We start from the raw sequence: 20,890 nt of genomic DNA, 5'->3' as shown, positions 1-20,890 counted from the left end.
TTTTGCTTTTCTGAATATTTTTCCTTTTTGTTTTCTTGTTATACAATACTAAAATTGATTATGCTATGGCTGTTTAAAATTTGCCTAAACTCGTGATTAGTTACTCGTTCAAGCCATTTTAATTACAGCTTTTTCAAAAATAAGCACTTTGAACCGATGAAACTTACAGATCATATAAATATTACATAAGCAAAGTAACTTGTAAAGTAGTCATGATAAAATTTATTTGTGATGCTAATTAGGGGGTGATTTTCGCGATTCTTTTACCAAAAAATAAAAGGGACCAACAATATTTTGAGCGTAACTGACTTACTTTTAATGTTACAAGTTTTTTTAAAAGACAAAAATAATTCTTTTCTTAAATAATTTAAAAAAGTTAAAATGAATTTTTCCGAAAAGTGCTCCGTTTTTGGGTTATTTCACATTGAAATATTCGATTTGCAATTTTATGAAGAAGAACCTACTTTTCATTAGCTACAACTCTGCTTCTACTGGGTCTATATACCTCAAGCATACACCATTTTTTTAGTTTTTTATAAGCAATATTTTTGCTAAGAATATTTTTTTCGTTGAAATACTTACTTTTTGAGTTATCTCCGAAAAACCGACCAAAAACATGTTTTTTTCTGTTAAAAATTAACATATTCACTTGCAAATAACTCGAAAAGTATTGACTTAGGGAAAAAAACTCTATAGAACAAAAGTTGCTTAGAATTAGTCATTTACATATTCCCAAATTTTATTCCTTACTTTATTTTTTGGGGTCAGATTGTTCTTTGATCGGTCTAGATCAGCTTATAGACAAAGTAGAATAAACCAAGAAAAAAATTATTGATTTAGGAAAACTGAAAGGACCCGAAAGAAATTTGAAGAAGAAATAAAGAGAAAGCTGTCTGAATATGAAATGAAAAGAAAACACTAAAAAAATGGAAAAGAGAATCCGTAAATGCAATGGAAACAATATTCTGGAAAAGTAGAAACTGCAGATTAACACTAATGGACAAAGTGTGAAATGAACTAATTGGAAAATTAGTAAATTTGAAGGAGACACTAAATTACGAAATAAAAACGAAAATTACTATCTTATGGACATATGCAAAGGATGGACGAAACAAGAATACCTCTGATAGCTTGGAAACGGAAACCAAACAGAAGAAAAAAAATAACATCCTTAATTACAGTGGAACGGACAAATAAAAACACCAATGGTAAAAAGAGAAAAAATTGAGATGTAGTAAATTGCAAAGAGAATATGATGTCTAAAGCCACTGGTAAGTAAGTAACCAATCTACTACTAGTTAATCTAATCGTTGTGAAGTGACATGTCCGAAAAATGAAGATATATCAGGTCTAATAACTTTGGAACAGAAGGAAGAGAGATGAAAAACTAAGGAATTGTTACTGTACATAGATGCAGATCTTTTTTTAACATGTTTAGCATTTTAATTCAAATAACAGAATATTTTTATAATTTTTTATTTCTTAAAATAGTTTCTTATGTTTATAATAAAAAATAAATGATAACCTATTTTTCCATCACCTAAAATTAAAAAGTGATTCAGACTTATTAAAACCCTCATACTGTTTTTATAGGGTACACAAAAATGAATACTTAATAAAAGTAATTCGAATGATATATTTTTCTAATATAACCTGAAATAAGGGTAATGATTGGCGTATCTATAATAGTATGGATAATATTCGTATTGGGGATATTCCAAAAGAAGGTTACTAGGTAAAATCAGTCTGTAGTCTGCAGGAATAATTTGATAATATTCTAGTGGTTTTTCCAACTTTTGGATGTTTACGTCTTCCTTTAACGGCATTTTGGGCATTTCCAATTTTGGTTGTTCGGGTAATAGTTCTTCCGATTTTTCCTTTATTTCTAAATTCTCTTGTAACTTTTCTTTTTCCAAATCTAAAAATATATAAATGATTTATTATAAACTTAAATATAAGCAAAGAAATACACTAGTAGAGTAACACCAAAAAATAACACCAAAAAACTGTGTTTAATACGGCGGAAATAACTTCGAGAAGTAATCTTCAAATAATTTATTATAAGTTATAGGTACACTCAGAGAATCCCAGCATCTCAACAACATCCACTGGCGGATCCAGAAATTTTCTTTGGGGGGGAGGGAGGTTAGGGATCTGGATGGTGATTACTTTTCTCTGATGCAAGATCACTTTTAGTCTTATCAACAATAGGATAAGTGGGTTTTCAAATATTTTGGGGGGAGTGGTTATGACCCGGTGACCCCCCTTTGGATCCGCTAGTGCAACATACAACACAAAATATGCAGTTTCAAACAAAGCAGATACAGCTAAATAATCAGATTGATATGTACACAATTAACAAAACATTATCACTATTGTAGATTAGCACAGTGGCGGATCTACGGGGAGAGAAAAGGGGAAATTTCGCCCCTTAACAAGGTCCAAAATTAAAAAAAAATTGTTGAAACATAAAAATACATGTTGAAACCACATACTGACAAATTCAAGTTGATTAATAGCAAGCTGAAAATTTGTTAATAGTTTAACGGTGTCTAGTCGGACAAACTGTGATGTACTGTAACACTGGAACAGGGGAACTTTTAATTGTGGAACAGTTTAAAAAGTCAGAACGTCAGATTAGGAAAACGTCCCATGTATTTTGTCGGACAGTACTTCCAATGGATTTGTTATCCTTTCATTAAACTCTTATGCAAAAGTCAGACTGGTATTTATCACCAACTGGGCATTTTAATAAGGTGGACACGTGGAACATGTTAAATGACAGGAATTATGACAGCTGATAAATAACAGTCTGATTTTTGCATGAGAGTTTAATGAAAGGGTAACAAAACCATTGGAAGTTCTGTCCGACAAAATATATGGAACGTTTTCGTAGTAGTGCGTTCCAAATTTTTAACCTGTTCCACAATTAAAACTTCCCCTGTTCCAGTGTTCCCATACATAAAAGCTGGTCCGACTAGACACCGTTAACCTATTAACAAATTTTCAGCTTGCTATTAATCAACTTTTTTTGTACGCGGGATCTAGACCTATACGGGAACCTAATGCTTATAATTTATTAATTATATATTTTATGTAGTGTAAGTTTAACTTTTTTATGTCTTTGGGTTGGTGTTTCATAGGCAAGTTCCCCCCCTAAGGCAAGTTTCCCCTCCCAAGGCAAATGTCTAGATCCGCCACTGGATTAACAGGTATGTATGTGGGATTCTTTATAGACAATCGTAATAAAAGTCCGTTTGATGTTTAACAGTTTTAATTAATAAAATAGATAACTAAATTATAGAAACTGACGAAATGTAAAAGTGTTTGTGTAATTGCGACAAAAATTTTACGTGTTCTTACAAAAAGAAATGTAGTAAATGTTAATACCTAATCAATATTATAACCGGCTTTGTCATAACATTCGTCTTAAAGCGTCTTATCCCCAATAACACGACAGTCGCGGTTCTGATCTTAAAATCGACTGACTATACAACCCCCACGCTAAAACAAATTCTCTTAAATACATCTAATCTCTCTTTTCCGTTTTAACCTATTAAGATTGGATCAAAGTATGTACCGACTTTTTTCCAATGAACGAAAACTATTCAAATTAGTCAAGGCGGCTACTTGCCCATCTTGCGTCTTTAATAACTCCGATTTCAAATCCCCAAGTCAATCCGCACATGTGTTCGTATGCGCGAGACTCTTATTTCGTTTTCGTAATAATAATTAAGAGAAAAAATATATACAAGGGTCTTAAAAATTAAGGTAAAATATTTACAATTCTACATGTATATCTACGTATCGACCTACCAAAAACACCACGTACACACTTCTGCAAGGACCACTGACTAGTAAGACCAACGAGCCACTGTTTAAAATTTTTTTGAGAATACTACACAGAAGATTATTTAAGAAATGGGAAGTGATCAGTGGCTGGAGTCAATTTGGTTTCAAAAATCGACTTAACAGAGCAAAAATGTAAACTGAATTATGTACAGATACAAAATTATTTACACCAAAGGAAACATGTTTTTATCTGTTTCATCTATTATGAGAAAGCATTAGATAATGTAAAACTCGAACTAATGATAAAATATCTCTATTGGATATTTTCGCTCTCAGAGCATCTTCAGGGGGATTTCGTTAAAAGATGGGGACGATATCAAGATTATTATAGACATTAATTAAAATTAAAACATATAAGACAGACTGGACAGAGGACAAACAGATTATATTTTGAGGGAGGTACATTAATTATTAATATACCTCAAATTTTCAAAGAATGTAGCCACGTTCAAAATATTTTAATCTGTTTGTCCTTTTTCCAGTGTGTGTTAATGTGTGTTTTAATTTTAATTATTGTGAAATGAATGTCGACTCGATTCAAGTTCTCTGTTTAACCCAGGTATGACAATACCAAAAGGCACCGCTAGGAAAATATTCCAATATGCGGTTCAGAGAACCTGTATGAAACGAGTCTTTGTACTCTAATACAGAGTGTGGCATTTAGAGTATTGCTGTAAAAGAGTACAAAGACTCGTTTCATACAGGTTCTCTGAACCGCATATTGGAATATTTTCCTAGCGGTGCCTTTTGATATTGTCATATCTGGGTTAAACAGAGAACTTGAATCGAGTCGACATTAATTTCACTTATTCCCCGTTAGAGGGCGTTCTAACCATACTGCGGTATAAATAGTTTTATTTTTGTACCGAGAACTACGGACGTTTTGGTGTAAATTTGTCTTCTGTAGAGCCTCCTTGACAACAGGTAGACCTAGAAATAGTACTATCGGGGGATGGTAGGAGACAGATTTAAATCAAAACGAAACCGTAGATTTTCTAATTTTAATTATTGTCTACGACATTTTTGGATATCTTTCCCATCGTTTGACGAAATGATCCTGAAGATACTCTGAAAGCGAAAGTACTTGGCCAAGATTTAATAAATTACAGTGCTCGATATCTGCATTTTATTTCTAAAATTCTTATATTCGAGCATTCAACCATATCTTATTTTATTAAATTTTTTTTATACATACCTTGTATCTTTATTTCCACTGGTTGTTTTTCTGGTACTCTCTTCAAATCATTTATAAGAAATTGCTTTACGGGTTGATTCTCTAACAGAGTAGTTTCTATTATAGGTAGTGAAGGAAGAGGTTGTTTCTCTAATAGAGTAGTTTCTATTATAGGTATTAAAGGAAGAGGTTGGATATTACTGGTAGCTAGTCCTTTATTTTCACTTATAGAGTATGAGTATTCACTGCCATCTTGTTTTACTTTAACGGATGACGTTGAAGACTGTTCTAGTGGAAGGATTGATGCCGCTTGTAGGGTCGTTTGAAGAATTAAGATGGTAAATATAACCTGTAAATTATAAAATATAGTGTGGCGACACGCTTCACTCAACGAAAAAGGTACGTAATATCAATAAAAATGTTAATTCAGACAACAAAGGCAATACTTAAAATTTGTCGAATTCTGATTTTATTGGAACAACAAAGCGATGTTCATCAATTCATTATTTTCGTTAGTTGAGCCAATGTTTTACGTTTATTGAATAGATGAACATTCATTATGTATACCATAATATCAGTTTATTGGTATTACGAACTCTGTTCACTGAGTCAACGAACACTATTTATTGATATTACGAACTCTGTTCACTGAGCCAACGAACACTATTTATTGAAACAACAACGTAGTTAATTGACCGACAAAGACTATTCGTTGTGTCAATAACAGTGTTATTTCTCCTAACGTATTTCGTTTATTTCTACAATTATTTCCGTTTGTTGTTACAATTAATTCCGTTCATTCCCACAATAAATACGGTTTTTCTTACAAGCAATTTTATTCATTATTACAATCAGTTTCGTTCATTCCTACTATGAACTTATTTTATATCAATAATTACTGAATGCATTAGCCCGATGTATGATATTAATTGATTAATAATAATTTTTTAAATCCCCCTTTTTTATATTAACCTAATGGACTTTATACTGTGTGATTTCTCATGATTTCACTTATACAGTGCACTGGAATAAGTGTTACACTCCCCCACCCCCTTATTAACTTATTTATTCTTAGTACGTAAGCAAAACGCTCGAATAAGTCGATTTTTAAAATAATCAAAGTATATTATAACATCAATGTTTCGAACTTAACACGATCCCTCTTCAGGTGACAGGCGTAACTTTGATTTTTTTAAATAGGAAAGTACGTCATCTGATAGCTCATTTAAAAGCGTTTGAAATAGTGATTCCAAAAATGTATAACACTTTAATCCTTTTTGAGAGCGCAGGTGCAAAATTTTGATCGAATTATTTTTAAACGCATTAATTTTTTTGGAATTCTGAGAAAACTAATAAGTATTTTTGAAAAATTTAAACGCAGAATAAAAGATTACATTATTACCGAGGGCAGAAAGTCCCTTAGATTAAACAAAAAGTTTCTTTTTAATGGTATATTTGAAATTAAAAATCATACTAAATTTTCTCTTTTTCACCCCTGTGACTTATTAAAAGAATCATTATAGAAGTTCTCAGGGACTTCAGACTCTCGATAATACCATAATATTTTATTCTGCTTTTAAATTTTCAAAATATTTCACGATAATATACACACGAAAACTTGCTTCTACTACGGACTACACTTGAAAACGAAATATCCGGCACTTCGGTAGAGGTTACAGCATTGTTTAACAAAGAATTCTTTTTTAAACACAGAGAATCTAGGGGTATCACGATAAGGAAAAGCCGTTACATTTCAAATGGTCAAGCAAAACATTTATTGTCTCAACAACTACGATTATTGTCACAATGACGCATTTATTGTGGGTATTAAACGCAGGAGTAGATTGATTAATGCATTTGTTGTCTCAACAATCAGTTTACATCTTTACAGTAATCATATATTACTCTATATTAACAACATTTGTACATTGTTTTAATGAAATCTGTACGTTGTCACGATAAACCAAGGTAATTGCTTGTCATGTACGAAACCAAGAAAATGAGTTGCTGCCACAATTAACATTGTTTATTAAATATACGAAACTAAGTTATTGGCTGAATAAATTGAGTGTTATTGATTAATGTACTCTAGTTATTTTCACAATTATTATTCAATCATTGTGACAATAACCAAATACATTCGTCAATGTCCAAAAGTTCGTTGAAACAACAAATTAAATTGTTGTTACAACGAAATACTATTCAATAATCACTGTTAATCAATATTACGAACTAAATTTTTTTGAGTGTTCAATTACTATTTTGCTAATTTTAAATTTTAATAACTTTTTCAAAATGAAATAATACGTCCCATTTTAAAATTCACAAACCATATGCATAAAGGGTTTGTTAAATTTTAAGAAACGAAATATATCAATATTCAGATAAAATGCCTTCTCAGCTTTTAAAACACCAGATGTTGATGGCCTGTTCAGTTTATGTATGGGAAACGCAAATTCCATAATAGATTACGGACCGATAAATGGACAGCCTACTTATGTCAATAAATCAGTCTTCAACTTCTTTAAAAACCACAGAAATGTAAAACTAATGTTTTTTAGTTCATTCACAGGCAGTCTGACACAAACCCTCGTCCCGCAAAGAATAACAAACCCTCTTACGAGATATAAGCACGCCTTTTTAACCAAAAATAAATAAATAAATATTATTGTTCGTTGTCTTACACTTATTTTAATTTCATTTAATCGTTTCCGTAAACCACCAACGGAACATATAGTAAAAACTTAAATGCAATAGCATAATATTACATCAGTAATACAGTTCAAATATCTTAAAGTTGGCGGATAAGAAGTAGCTACCATCATATAGATATTATTATTCTGAAGCTATTTTCTTGTGGAATCTTAATGTAGGTAATTTACTGTTTTTGTTGTGAATAAGCTTCAATTTTACTTTAAGATAAGTTCAATGTTTCGATTTCTACTTCGTTTAATAAACGTAATTTTAAAGTAAAATTGTGGTTTAATTCAAAAATAAAAAAAAAATAGTAAACTACATCATAAAGATATCGCTGTATCGATATTCTTGAGATAATTGGCAATTAGAAGAAAGACATATAAAGTTTCTCGTTTAAAAATCTTCCGGTCGCGTGTACCTATTATTAATCGCAGGAGGTACGTGATTTAATATCGTATAAGAGAGTACTATAGACATAGCATCAAAGGAAGCATAATATACTTGAGTACTAAGTGCATACTGAGTAGAATTTGTTTACCATACCGTGTTAATATACTCTGGGCTAATTAGAAAAATACAAGTTATTTACCAGCAATTTGATTGCTAGAATCGAATCTTATGATTGTATTGTATATATTAATAATATAGGTATGCAAAGTCCGCAGATAGTGTGCTACTTTTTTATAAACAATATGGCGCCCGAAAATCGTGATTTTTCAATTTTTGCTCTGTAACTCCAAAGATTTTAACTTTACACCAGAAACACGCAAATAAAAATTCAGCGTAATTAAATTCTGCATAGAGATTTTTCCCGATTTATTTCGACGAAAATTTTCCCCGGAAAATGCGGGTTTTTCCAACAAAATCTTTAATTTTCAACTAAAATTTTAGATAAGTAATTGTTTATCAATAATTAAATGACTTGGTAATATAAAAGCACTTTTCGAATATATTATAATTCCAGAAGCCGATGGAAATTGAATGAAAAGTTTAGAAACAATTGAATTGTTAATTAAAAATTTACGGTCGCTATAATAACCACAATAATTACAGTCAGAAAAATGAAAGAATACCTATGAACGATCACACCAATCACTTATTTTGTATTTGCTGTCTTTTTCTATAAATAACAAACGTTTGTTATAGAAAAAGATAGCAAATAAAAAATAAGTGATTGATGTGATCGTTCATGGGTATTCTTCTATTTTTTCGACTGTATGATACATAAGAATAACTATGATTTTTGTATAAAAGTACACTGTGCCTATCTAATGTATTTTACAGAATTGAAATTAAGCTATTTAAGCGGCCTCAGGAATATTTTAAAATTATAAACAATTTTTTGGCTTATAAACAAATAGAATATCTCGGGAAATATCAAAACGGTATTGGAAAAAAAGCGGCAGGACGCTTCTTTTAAAATAAAAGACATTTGATTGTGATGAGTGGTTCCTGAGATACAACCGGTCAAAGTTGACCGACATTTACGCCAAAGATATAAACAATAGGATCATAATTTTCGAACTATCACCTTTTTATTTCGGTCCTCTTTCTCCATACCAATTTTAATATCTATAAAATACTCATAACATATATTGTTATAATAAAAACTATCGATATTACTAGTGAAAATTGCCAAAAATAGCAAAATTCCAATCAAAAATTAGGTTGGAGAAAATGTAATCTCAAAGTTCAAAATCGGTATACGTTAAAAAAATACATTTTCTGGGCTTCCCATGGAGCAACTTTCTTCATTCTTTTTTTGTTCCCAAGTGACTCGAATAGAGCCATCTAACTATCAAAAATATATCAAAAAATATCTTATACAAAAATCATAGTTATTCTTATGTGTCATAATTTTTGTGTTTATTATAGCGACCGTAAAATTTAAATTAACAATTCAATTGTTGCTAAACTGTTCATTCAATTTCCATCGGCTTCTGGAATTATAATCTATTCGAAACGAGCTTTTATATAACCAAGTTATTTAATTATTTATAAACAATTACTTATCTAAAATTTTAGTTGAAAATTAAAGATTTTGTGGAAAAACTCCCATTTTCCGGGGAAAATTTTTGTCGAAGTAAATCGGGAAAAACACGTCTCTATGCAGAATTTAATTACGGTGAATTTTTATTTGGGTGTTTTTGGTGTAAAGTTAAAATCTTTGAAGTTATAGAGCAAAAATTGAAAATAACACGATTTTCGGGCGCCAATTTGTTTATAAAAAAAGTAGCACACTATCTGCGGACTTTGCATACCTATATTAGTAATATACAGGGTGGGGCAGATAAAGGGCCTATTAGAAATATCTTGAGAACTAAAGCTAAGAGAAAAATAAAAATTGGAATACAAGGGTTTTGAGGTATGAACTATTTAATGAAAATATTTTGGTCTCTTTGCTACTTCCGGTTATACCGGAAGTTGATTGTAACTTCGTTTTTTTAATGGGACACCCTGTATATTTTTACATTTTTGGATTCTCCCAGATTTCTTCTTTCTTAAAATATAAGGTTTTGTAATATTATATAGGGTAGGTAAAAGATGATTACGTTTTCTTATTAATTTCGTAGCAACATTCACACCCTGTAGAATTGTAGTAGTTTGACATAATAAACTCTATTAATGTTCAAATAATTTTTAATATAGTCTACTATTGTTAAGAGTTATTGGTATAGTAAAATTTTTCATTTTAGTATACAGGGTTGGTCGAAACTCTAAATGAGTATTTTCTGAGTTTTCTTAAATGGAATATCCTCTATTTTAGTATTGTAATGAAATGTTATTTTATGGTACTTTTTAATTTCTTAAGCAGTCCGTATATCTAACTGCTTTAGTTTGTGAGTTATTGGTGAGTCATGCCAAACATTAATTGCAACTCAAAAGATGTGAAATTGTAATAGGTTGGCCGTTAAAATATTCAATCACAAATAATTTTTTGAAAATAAATACATATTAATCTAGACTGATACTTAAAATTGCCAATAATGGTTTAGCTATCAAAATACCATCGAAGTTAAGATTGTTGGTGCGATTAACAATTAAGCACAAATTAAAGCAGTTAGGTATAAGGGAATGCTTAAGAAGTAAAAAAGTACCATGAAATATCATTTCATTACAATACTAAAATGTAGGGTGTTTCATTTAAGAAAACTCAGAAAAAACTCATTCCGAGTTTCGACCCACCCTGTATACTAAAATTAAAAATTTAGCTACACTAATATATAGCTAAACATAAATAAAGTTTATTATGTCAAACTACTACAATCCTACAGGGTGTGAATATTGCTACGAAATTAATAAGAAAACGTAATTATCTTTTAACCGACCCTGTACATTGTTACAAAACCTTATATTTTAAGAAAGAAGAAATCGAATCCAAAAATGTAAAATATGCCTATTCTCCGATAATCTGCCCACTCTAATACTTTTTACCCTTATTGAACTCTACATTTTGTATCAAATTGAACATGGCATCTACAGCTTAGTGGTAGACGAAGTGAGAACCAATGCTAAAGAGATATTGAGACTGGACAACTGGAGGCCAGAGACAGAGAAAATTGGAGAAGGATGTTGGAGGAGACCAGGGCCCGACTTGGGCTGTAGCGTGATAGGAGAGAGTAGGATTATAACCTCGATCCTTGTTTTCCTACCACTGAAGACAAAGGCCACGCTCTACTAGCATTACGAAAAATCATGTTTGATATTTCCCTTGTGGATATCACCTATTGTGATCAAATTTGGCATTAAAATGCTAGTTACAAGATCATTCCGTGCCCCAAATAGAACTAACTGGTCTGCTTTCTCTAGTAATCTTAGGCTGGATTTCACCAAAAAGAGTAAATTCATGGATAGTCTGTATGAAAACTTCTGTGAAAACGAAAAACAAAAATGGACTGAATGATAGTTGGAAACCTAGATTTTAAAAACTAAAGTATATAGTGTGAATATTGCTACGAAATTAATAAAAAAAACGTAATTATCTTTTAAAATACCTACCCTGTATAACATTACAAAACCTCATATTTTAAGAAAGAAGACATCGAAGAGAATCCAAAAATGTAGAAATATACAGGGTGTCCCATTTAAAAAAACGAAGTTATAAGCAACTTCCGGTATAACCGGAAGTAGCAAATAAATGAAAATATTTTCATTAAATAGATGACTCTTCAAAACCCCTTAATTCAAATTCTCATGATTCTGTTACCTTTAGTTCTCGAGATATTTCTAATAGGACCTTTATTTGCCTCACCCTGTACATGTTATAACACAAAAAACTCCGATATAACATAATTAACCTCTGAATTTTAAGTGTCAATAGTTTTATAATTTCATAAATGTCAATAGCGTCAAAATTTTATAATTTAGTGGAATAAACTTGCCTGCGGTTAGACCAATTACAAACAATCACTACGGTGCGGTAAATTAATATTACTCCTTTTAGTTTAAAAGCGAGGTATAGCAGCACAAGAGGCAATTAGAAGGGATAATGACAAGCTAACTTATACAAACACAAAACCATATTGGTGGTCAGCAAAGATAGAAAACCAAATTAAACAAAAGAAGAAAGCTTACCAAAAGTAGGTAAATACAGGTGATCAAGAAGATAGAAGAGAATACATAAGGAACATTTATGAAACAAAAAAAGAAATAAAGAGCAAAAAAAAAACAATTTTGGCAAAAAAATTTAAAGATATAGATAGCGTAATAGCTCAAAAGCAAGAGAGTCATGAAAAATTTATGGAACTTCTGACAAAATATTCATGAAAGGGTAAAGATAAGAGTTATTTATGTACCAAGTCAGTAAAGTGACTCTTTATCGAACGAGTCTTGATATTACCAGAAGAGCGAGCGTAGCGAGCGAGGCGAGTAACAGACGAGTTCGATAAAGGGTCTTTACTGACGTGGTGCATACAAAATTTTATCGCCAACATAATTTGATTGGAAATTAACTTGGAATTTAAATTCCGATGATTCGCACCTTAAAGTTGACTACGTAAGAGTTTGGGCTCTGTAATTATTTAAAAATAATATAAAATTTATAAAATAGATTGAATATCGTTTATTTAACTTCTTTAAAATCTCATTATAACACTACACAATTTTTTTAATTTGATTATCTTCATTATTTCATAAAATTAACCATCTTAAACAAAACAGTAAAATCCTGTATAAAAGGTATATTTAAAAACCCTCAAAAGGGCCACATCAAAATCATATAACTAGTTTTCGACTGGTTTACCAGTCATTATCAGTACTTACCTAAAATGAATATAACCTGATAAAATAATACAAAGATATTGAAATTTTGACTAGGGTTAAAAAATTATCAGTAGTAATTGCACAAGAGCTCTAAAATTATTGAATTTTTCCGGAGTGTCACTTTGGCAGTTTTAATTTCACGAGCCGAAGGCGAGTGAAATTATGTCAAAGTGTCACGAGGGCAAAAATCCTATATTAATTTTAGAGTTCGAGTGCAATTTGTTGCGATTATTTCATGAATAAAATTGTTCAAAACCAAAATTTCATTATAATTTATATATGTAAGTAACAATTAGTGAAATTAAACACACAGTTGTTATAAATATGTATTTGACGGTTGAAAGTCATCACTTTTATAATTTTTAAAACATTTGTCATTAATGTCACTGAACGTATTTTTTCGTAGCAACGAAGGGCATCTGACGTAATATGCTTAACGACGGGAGATTATCAAAAATTATCACCTTAATTTGCATGTCTGTAGCTTTCTATTGGTCAGAATATCCTATGAATGAAATAATCAGTAGTAATTGCACAAGAGCTCTGAAATTATTGAATTTTTCCCGAGTGACACTTTGACAGTTTTAATTTCACGAGCCGAAGGCGAGTGAAATTATGTCAAAGTGTCACGAGAACAAAAATTCTATATTAATTTCAGAGGTCGAGTGCAATTTGTTGCGATTATTTCATGAATAAAACTGTTCAAAACCAAAATTTTATTGTAATTTATTTATGTAAGTACCATTAAACACACAGTTTTTATAAATATTTGACGATTGAAAGTCATCACTTTTATAATTTTTAAAACATTAATTATCATTAATGTCACTGAATGTATTTTTTCGTAGCAACGAAGGGCATCTGACGTAATATACTTAACGACGGGAGATTATCAAAAATTATCGATTTAATTCAGATTTCTGTAGCTTTCTATTGGTCAGAACCTCCTATGAATGAAATAGTCAGTTATACTCACGTGAAATGTACATGCTAACCATCAAGATAGTATTTAACAAAAATATTGGTTTAAAAAGCTACATAAAGTATGGATGTTTAAAATATTAAGCTAATCTGCCCCAGGTAACATCTGAGATGTGGATTTGACTTGTTTACATGTTGAATGTATGACGGCAAGTGACAATGAGATGGATAGGACCTCTGAACGATGACAAGACAGAAATGACAGTTCCACAGGTAGTTAAAAATTAACCTGTCATATTTAAGACTAAGGTGTACAGCATGTTAAAATTAGAAATGATGTAACAACACACTCCATTGTGAAAATTATCATTTAGAATTCAATAAGCTAGTTGTTATATTTAAAATGTATTCGCGTATACTGTAAGTGCAGTTAGGCAAACCACATTACACAAAAGTTTCGTGTTCAATAACTAAATCCAGTAAAAAAAACCTTATTATCGAGAGATCTAAGATTTAAAGATTTAGGTAAGCACTGATGATGACTGGTAAACCAGTCAAAAACTAGTTATGTGATTTTGATGTGGCCCTTTTGAGGGTTTTTAAATATACCTTTTATACAGGATTTTACTGTTTTTTTTGTATTACATGGTATACAGCCAACCACAGGAAAACTTTTTCCTTGTGAATTTTAATCATCTTTAATTTTAATAATCCCTGAATGAAAAATTGGAAAATGAAGTACGAAAGCTTGACAGCTTGGAAAATGCCAAAATATATTTTATCTACAATTTCACTTTCTACAATAATTTGATATTGGTTTTAACACTTACTTACAATTTGCAATTTAATAACTTTTTAAATTTTAAACGTCATAATAATACGAATGTGGTGACAGATAACTTTTGCAAGATGGCCGCTTTCGATTTTTAATCGATAGTTATCAATATTGAATAATTACTAAATCGGTAAAGTTTTAATTTATTTTATATGAATATATTTACAAAATACTACAGAATTTCACTTTTTGACATAAATTTAATTGATAATAACGCAAATTGTGTACAATATTTTTAATAATTAAAGTAAATAAATTTTAAGTTCCATCTGCCATCGACCACTTACTTCAATCTGGGTTAATTTGATTAATCGCGGCAGGTAAAGTAAAATTCTTCTTTCAGTACAATAAAGTGTTACTTTACTGCCGCAAATGAGGGCAAATGAGAGCAAATGAGTACAATAATGAATGACTTTAGTGACGGTTGGCGATAATACCCATTACTCGGAATTATTACAATATAAAACATATCTAAATACTCTCCCAGCTTACGAAGTAAGAAACAGACAAATACAAATTGCAGATAGGTATATATTTAAAAATATTTTAAATAACAGTGAAAAGCCGTTCACTTTATGGCCCAGTGGGTGACAGATAAAAGAATGGAAAATCGAATAAATGACGATTTAGAGAAGAAACTGCAGAATAACACTAATGGACAAAGTGAGAAATGAATAAATTAAAGAACTAATTAATGTAAAGGAGACACTAAAATTATGAAATAGAAAAAAGAAAATTACTCTGGTATGGACATATGCGAAGTATAGATGAGAAATGAATACCACTGAGAACTTGAGAAAATGAGAAAAAGAAGACGTCCTAGATTAAGTAGGAATGGGCAAATAAAAACAGCAATAAAAAAAAAGACTGAAGAAGAAATATATGATTAGAAGAAATTGCGACTAGGATTTGGTAAATAGCAAACAGAATATGCTGTATAAAATAACGGATAACGAAGTAAGTAAAAAATAACCCTTATTAGAAAATAAAGATTATCGCAAGCACAACTTAGAAATTAGAATCTAAAAATTAAGAAAAATCTGTGATACACTTGGAAACATCTAAACAGAAAATAAAACAAAACATAAACCAAAAAGGTGGTTTTTAATATGATTATTTCACTAGACTGACAAAACTCCTTAACGACGTGAAATCTCAGCGACAAAATTATGACAGATAATAAATAAAGATAAATAAATGAATAAAGAAATAAAGATTATATTTCGTTGATATGGTGCATTAATTGTCTCGTGAAATAGTCTTGTCGAATATGATTCGAGAGAAAATTAGTTCCGGCAAAATTTTCTCCTGGTTTCATTCAAGTTCGTTGCCTTTTGGTAATTTTTGCTTATGAAATTTTGACAAAATCACTCGACTGACGTCTCGTGATTTAAGTCAAAATTTAATTCGCGAAAATTGCCAGGCAACAAACTTTCATACCAGTCGAAAATATTGCCGGCAAAATTTTCTCTCTTGTGATATTATATACGATAAAATTCTATAGAGACCAAAAATACACATTATCAGTTATTATTATTAATAAAAAATGGGCTAATCCTTACTTGTGCTAATCCTCCTTAGAAATAAATATCTCCTAGCAAAAATAATATTTTAATACTCACGGAAAAATAAAGACAGTAACAAGTTACCAACAAGCAGTTAAAATATAAGCAAAACAGAGCTAAGTAAGTAGGTACATGAAGCGATAATATGCTACGAAGTCAACGGAACGTGAGAGAATATTTTCAAAATTAATTTTTTTTTATTACAGGTAAGCAAAAGCTTTTTTTAATTAAAGATACAAGAAAAATTGATTATTTTATTAGATTCATTAAAAAAAATAAGCAATTTTCAAAAAATCTCCTAGCCATTCTATCATATCACTAAGAATTTGTGCACATTTTTAGTATTAGGAATTTAACTCACCAATTTGATCATTTTCAAAGACTTTAGAACTTTACAAATAACTTAATACTGGTATTTGTCCAAGAGCAGAGGAGACTTATATAGACTAAAAAAACAAAAATAAATGTGCATCAGGCATTATGTCTAGAGTATATAAAAATTGATGGTAACGATTATTTTTCTGGTAAAGAACCAATAGGCCTTCTTCTTTGGCGTCATAAAAACAAATCAAGAATCTACTGCATCCTTTACAGTACGTGCAATTCCTGTAGTCGAAGTTTATTCCACCACAGAACAAAGCAATTGAAAAGTAAGTACACGTAGTTGTAGGTAAGTACACATAATTTTTTACGGTCCGTTGCTTTTCCTCTGCAATCTCCTACGCTAGTTTCTGATAGGTCAAACTTTTCTGTTACTTCAATCTTGTTTTGGAGTCCTCTTCTTTTCTCACATTTCTCCATTCTTTTTTTTATCTAACAATAAAACACTGAAAACGTTTGTTTTCTATACTTCCACAAAATTTATTACAACTATGTGACTATACAGTTGTTTCGGCAGAGTGCCTTTCTCAAGTGATTTAGATTAGGTATGGGTTTGCCTTTTTAAAAGTCTTTAACTGAAGAGGTTGAGGAGTGGGGAGCTGTTTGTCTCGAGTTGGTTATTCAGAATTATATTCGTATTTTCCAATTTATTAATTTCCATAGATTCTAATAAAGATAGCTTAAGGCCTTTATTTTGAATATGCAGAATATGAAACTGTTCATTAAAATAATGATTATGATCTAAAAGGTGAAGTGCGTATGTAGAAGTGTCTGTTTTTCTATTGTTGAAAGTCCTTTTGTGTTCTGCTATCCGTTTGTCAAAAGTTCTGCCAGTTTGACCGATGTAAGTTTTCGGACAGTCACCACAAGTTAGTTTGTAAACTATGTGGTGACTGTCCGAAAACTTACATCGGTCAAACTGGCAGAAGCTTTGACAAATGGATAGCAGAACCCAAAAGGGCTTTCAACAATAGAAAAACAGACACTTCTACATACGCACTTCACCTTCTAGATCATAATCATTCTTTTAATGAACAGTTTCAAATTCTGCATATTCAAAATAAAGGCCTTCTTTTTCTTATGGTGCCTATCCGTTACGGATGTTGGAAAGTCCGGTAGTGGTTAAGTTAAACCATTTTCGCAGGTTATGCAGCCAGGATATTCTTCTTCGTCCTGGACCTCTTTTCCCAAGCACTTTACCTTGAAGTATGGTCCGAAGTAGGTCATATCGTTGTTCATTGCGCATTATATGGCCCAGGTATTCCAGTTTGCGACGTTTTATGGTTACGACTAGTTCGCGCTCTTTACCCATTCTATGTAGAACTTCTTCGTTGGTAACTCTGTCTATATAGGAAATCCTCAACATGCGTCTATAGCACCACATCTCAAATGCTTCGAGTCTCTTCAGTGATGCTTCAGTTAAGGTCCATGACTCCATGCCATATAAAAGAACGGAGAATACGTAGCATTTTAGTAAACGAACTTTTATTTCCAATTTTATATCGTGGCTGTTAAAGATTTTTTTCATTTTGACGAAAGCTGATCTTGCCTTCTCGATCCCTATCTTAATTTCCGTCGATTGGTCCCACTGTTCATTTAAGTTTGCACCCAAATAACAAAAGTTGGTGATTTTTGTTACAGGTTGTTGGTTAACTAGTAATTGACCAGGTGGTATCCTATTTTTGCTTATAACCATGTATTTGGTTTTTTGGTGTTAAAATCAAGCCCAAACCTGTTACTTACTTCTGCCACCCTGGAGACAAGTATCTGCAGACCTTCAAGACTGTCTGCAAAAATGACAGTATCATCAGCGTATCTTATGTTGTTCAATCGTTCTCCGTTTATAAGTATTCCCTCGTCTATGTCCGTTAGCGCTAGGTTCATAATGTGCTCTGAATATGTATTGAACAATAATGGGGACAATATACATCCCTGTCGCACACTTCTTTTTAAAAAGAGCTTAAAGGTCTTAAGCTATCTTTATTAGAATCTATGGAAATTAATAAATTGGAAAATACAGATACAATTCTGACTGACCAACTCGAGACAAACAGCTTCCCACTCCTCAACCTCTTCAGTTAAAGACTTTAAAAAGGTAAACCCCTAGTAATCTAAATCATAAATCACTTGAGAAAGGCACTCTACCGAAACAGCTGTAGTCACATAGTTCAGTGTTAAGTTTTGTTCGTAGCTATTATTTTGGACTAATTCTTCTTTTTCTTATGTATAGACATGACTCTGTCTGTTTTTTCAATGTGTCTCCAGTAAGTTGTCGTTGCATCTCGTGGATCTCCATTTCGTGGTCTTCCCACTGATCGTCGTCCTATTGGGGACCATCTTTCGCTATCCTTACTATTATGTTTGTTGTCATTTAGTTTATGTGGTCATTCCATTCTATTATTCTGTTTCTTATCCAGTTATTAATGTGGGTATTAATTACCTTGCATCTCCGTCGTATATCTATACTTCTAGCTCTGTTCCATAGTTTCTTACCATCGATTTTTCGAAGGGTCTTCATCTCCGCTGTTTCGAGCAGTATTTTTGTCCTCTCTCTGCCAGGTCGTGTTTGTGCTGCGTATGTCATTATCTATCCGATGACCGTTTTGTCAATTCTCCTTTCATTTCTTTTCCGCCGATATTTTTGTTTCTCCCTATTGTGACATTCAGCCAACCTGAGGCTCTGTTTGCTCTATTCACTTGATGTTCTACTTCTGTTTCGAGCTTTCCGCAGCTAGATAGTGTGATGCCTAGATATTGAACCTCCATCACTTGTTCTATTTTCTCCATCTCCAATTTAAATCTTATTGGCTTTGCTGTTATAACCACGCATAGTCCATTCGATATTCTGTCCTCTCCTGGAGAAGTTCTATTTTTTAATTTTATTAATGCTTCCTTTACTTCTCCCTCCTAGATGTTTATTTCTTCGTTTGTCGTAACTTCAGGTGTTGGTGGTTCAATTATGAATTATTAATTCTAAAATACGTATTTAGTTAGTAGTATTTCCTGGTCTAAACCCTTCCTGATATTCTCAGATAACTCTTTTTCATATTCCATTTAATTTTTTCTAATAGTTTTTGCTGTAGTTGCTAGAAATGGTTTCTTGGTATACATTTTTTATCTCTGTTTTTATGTAGGCTACTTCTGTTTTTCAATTGCTTTTCTAGCTGTTCTCTTTTCTTCTTTCTGCAAATCATTTTACTCATCTTCTTCTAACCACATAGTTATCGATCATATTTTGGATATTTTCTCTGTTTAAAATATTTCATATTCTTTTATTAATCTACTTCTTCCCTGTTTCTTCTTGCCAAAGCATTCCTACATTCTTTATCGAACCAGTCTTGACGTCTCTTAATATGTGCATAAAGTGTATATTTCAATAAAGGACTTATAATTTTTAATCATTGTGGTATGTAGGTATAAGTGTATATGTTGGATTTACGCTCAGCAAATTCAAGAAGAGCAATAGGATTTTAAAAACTCCTTCTTTTTGTGAAAATAAATTTGTAACATAGACCGTTGTTCGGTCGAATGCTTCAAATAAGTTTTTGTGGTGGAAAAGAACCGTAATTAAACAGGTTGCTTTTTTCATAAAACCAGTAAAGCCAGACAACTGTACGAAACACACAATGTCTTTCTTCTCTTGAAAATATTTTCAAACTTTGCATCTTTTGTTTCTAAAATGTTTGTATTATAGTAGAAACTAGTTTACAATATAACAGTTCTAGACTAGACTTTTATTATAATATGTACTAATAAATGAACAGTGATTTTGTGTTTTGGTTCTTTTATTATGTTAATGGAGTTGGCGAAGAATTTTTGTTCAAATAATATTTTTGTTGAATATAAAACCTATCTTTATTTTCCTAGTACAAAGTTTCAAGATCTACAAGTATCTTGGTTCCATAAAATCATTCAAAAAAGTACTCGACTTTATCAATCGAAATAATAAAAGCCCTATTTAGTTTGGGAAAATAAGCAAAAAAATTACCCCGTTTGTAACAGTAATTACTGCTCTTACGGGCGATAATTTACGGCGCCATAAGAGCAGTAAACCTGACGAGGCATTGGTTGACTAACTCCTATTTCATCTACTAATTGGTGGAGGAGTTAGTCAACCAATTGGTTTACTGCTCTTACGGCGCCGTAAGAGCAGTAAGCCTGACGAGACATTAGACTAACTCCTATTTCATCTGTTAAATTATT

At 31.4% G+C, this 20,890-nt stretch overlaps 1 protein-coding gene across 1 annotated transcript; it reads right to left on the bottom strand.

Annotated features, from left to right (window-relative positions):
- Positions 1 to 1,565: 1,565 nt before the first annotated feature.
- LOC114326461 (uncharacterized) lies at positions 1,566 to 17,107 on the bottom strand. The gene is made up of 3 exons (XM_050656124.1): positions 16,985 to 17,107; positions 5,048 to 5,375; positions 1,566 to 1,918 (listed from the first exon to the last, which is right to left on the bottom strand). The coding sequence occupies exons 1-3, from the start codon at positions 17,105 to 17,107 to the stop codon at positions 1,644 to 1,646; spliced, it is 726 nt and encodes a 241-aa protein (XP_050512081.1). The 3' UTR covers positions 1,566 to 1,643.
- Between the last annotated feature and the right edge of the window lie 3,783 nt (positions 17,108 to 20,890).

Source organism: Diabrotica virgifera, chromosome 7 (genome assembly GCF_917563875.1).
Source record: "Diabrotica virgifera virgifera chromosome 7, PGI_DIABVI_V3a".
Classification (NCBI taxonomy): Eukaryota; Metazoa; Arthropoda; class Insecta; order Coleoptera; family Chrysomelidae; genus Diabrotica; species Diabrotica virgifera.
This window is presented reverse-complemented; position numbering and strand designations above follow the sequence as displayed.

Bases quoted from the DNA above. Each gene is read 5' to 3' on its own strand.
- LOC114326461 (XM_050656124.1), bottom strand. From the start codon at position 17,107: ATGGAGAAATGTGAGAAAAGAAGAGGACTCCAAAACAAGATTGAAGTA. The intron at 5,376-16,984 runs GTACTTACCTAC...TATAATTTACAG, and splicing joins CGGACCGTAAAAAATTATGT to GTTATATTTACCATCTTAAT. The intron at 1,919-5,047 runs GTATGTATAAAA...ATATATTTTTAG, and splicing joins AGTGGAAATAAAGATACAAG to ATTTGGAAAAAGAAAAGTTA.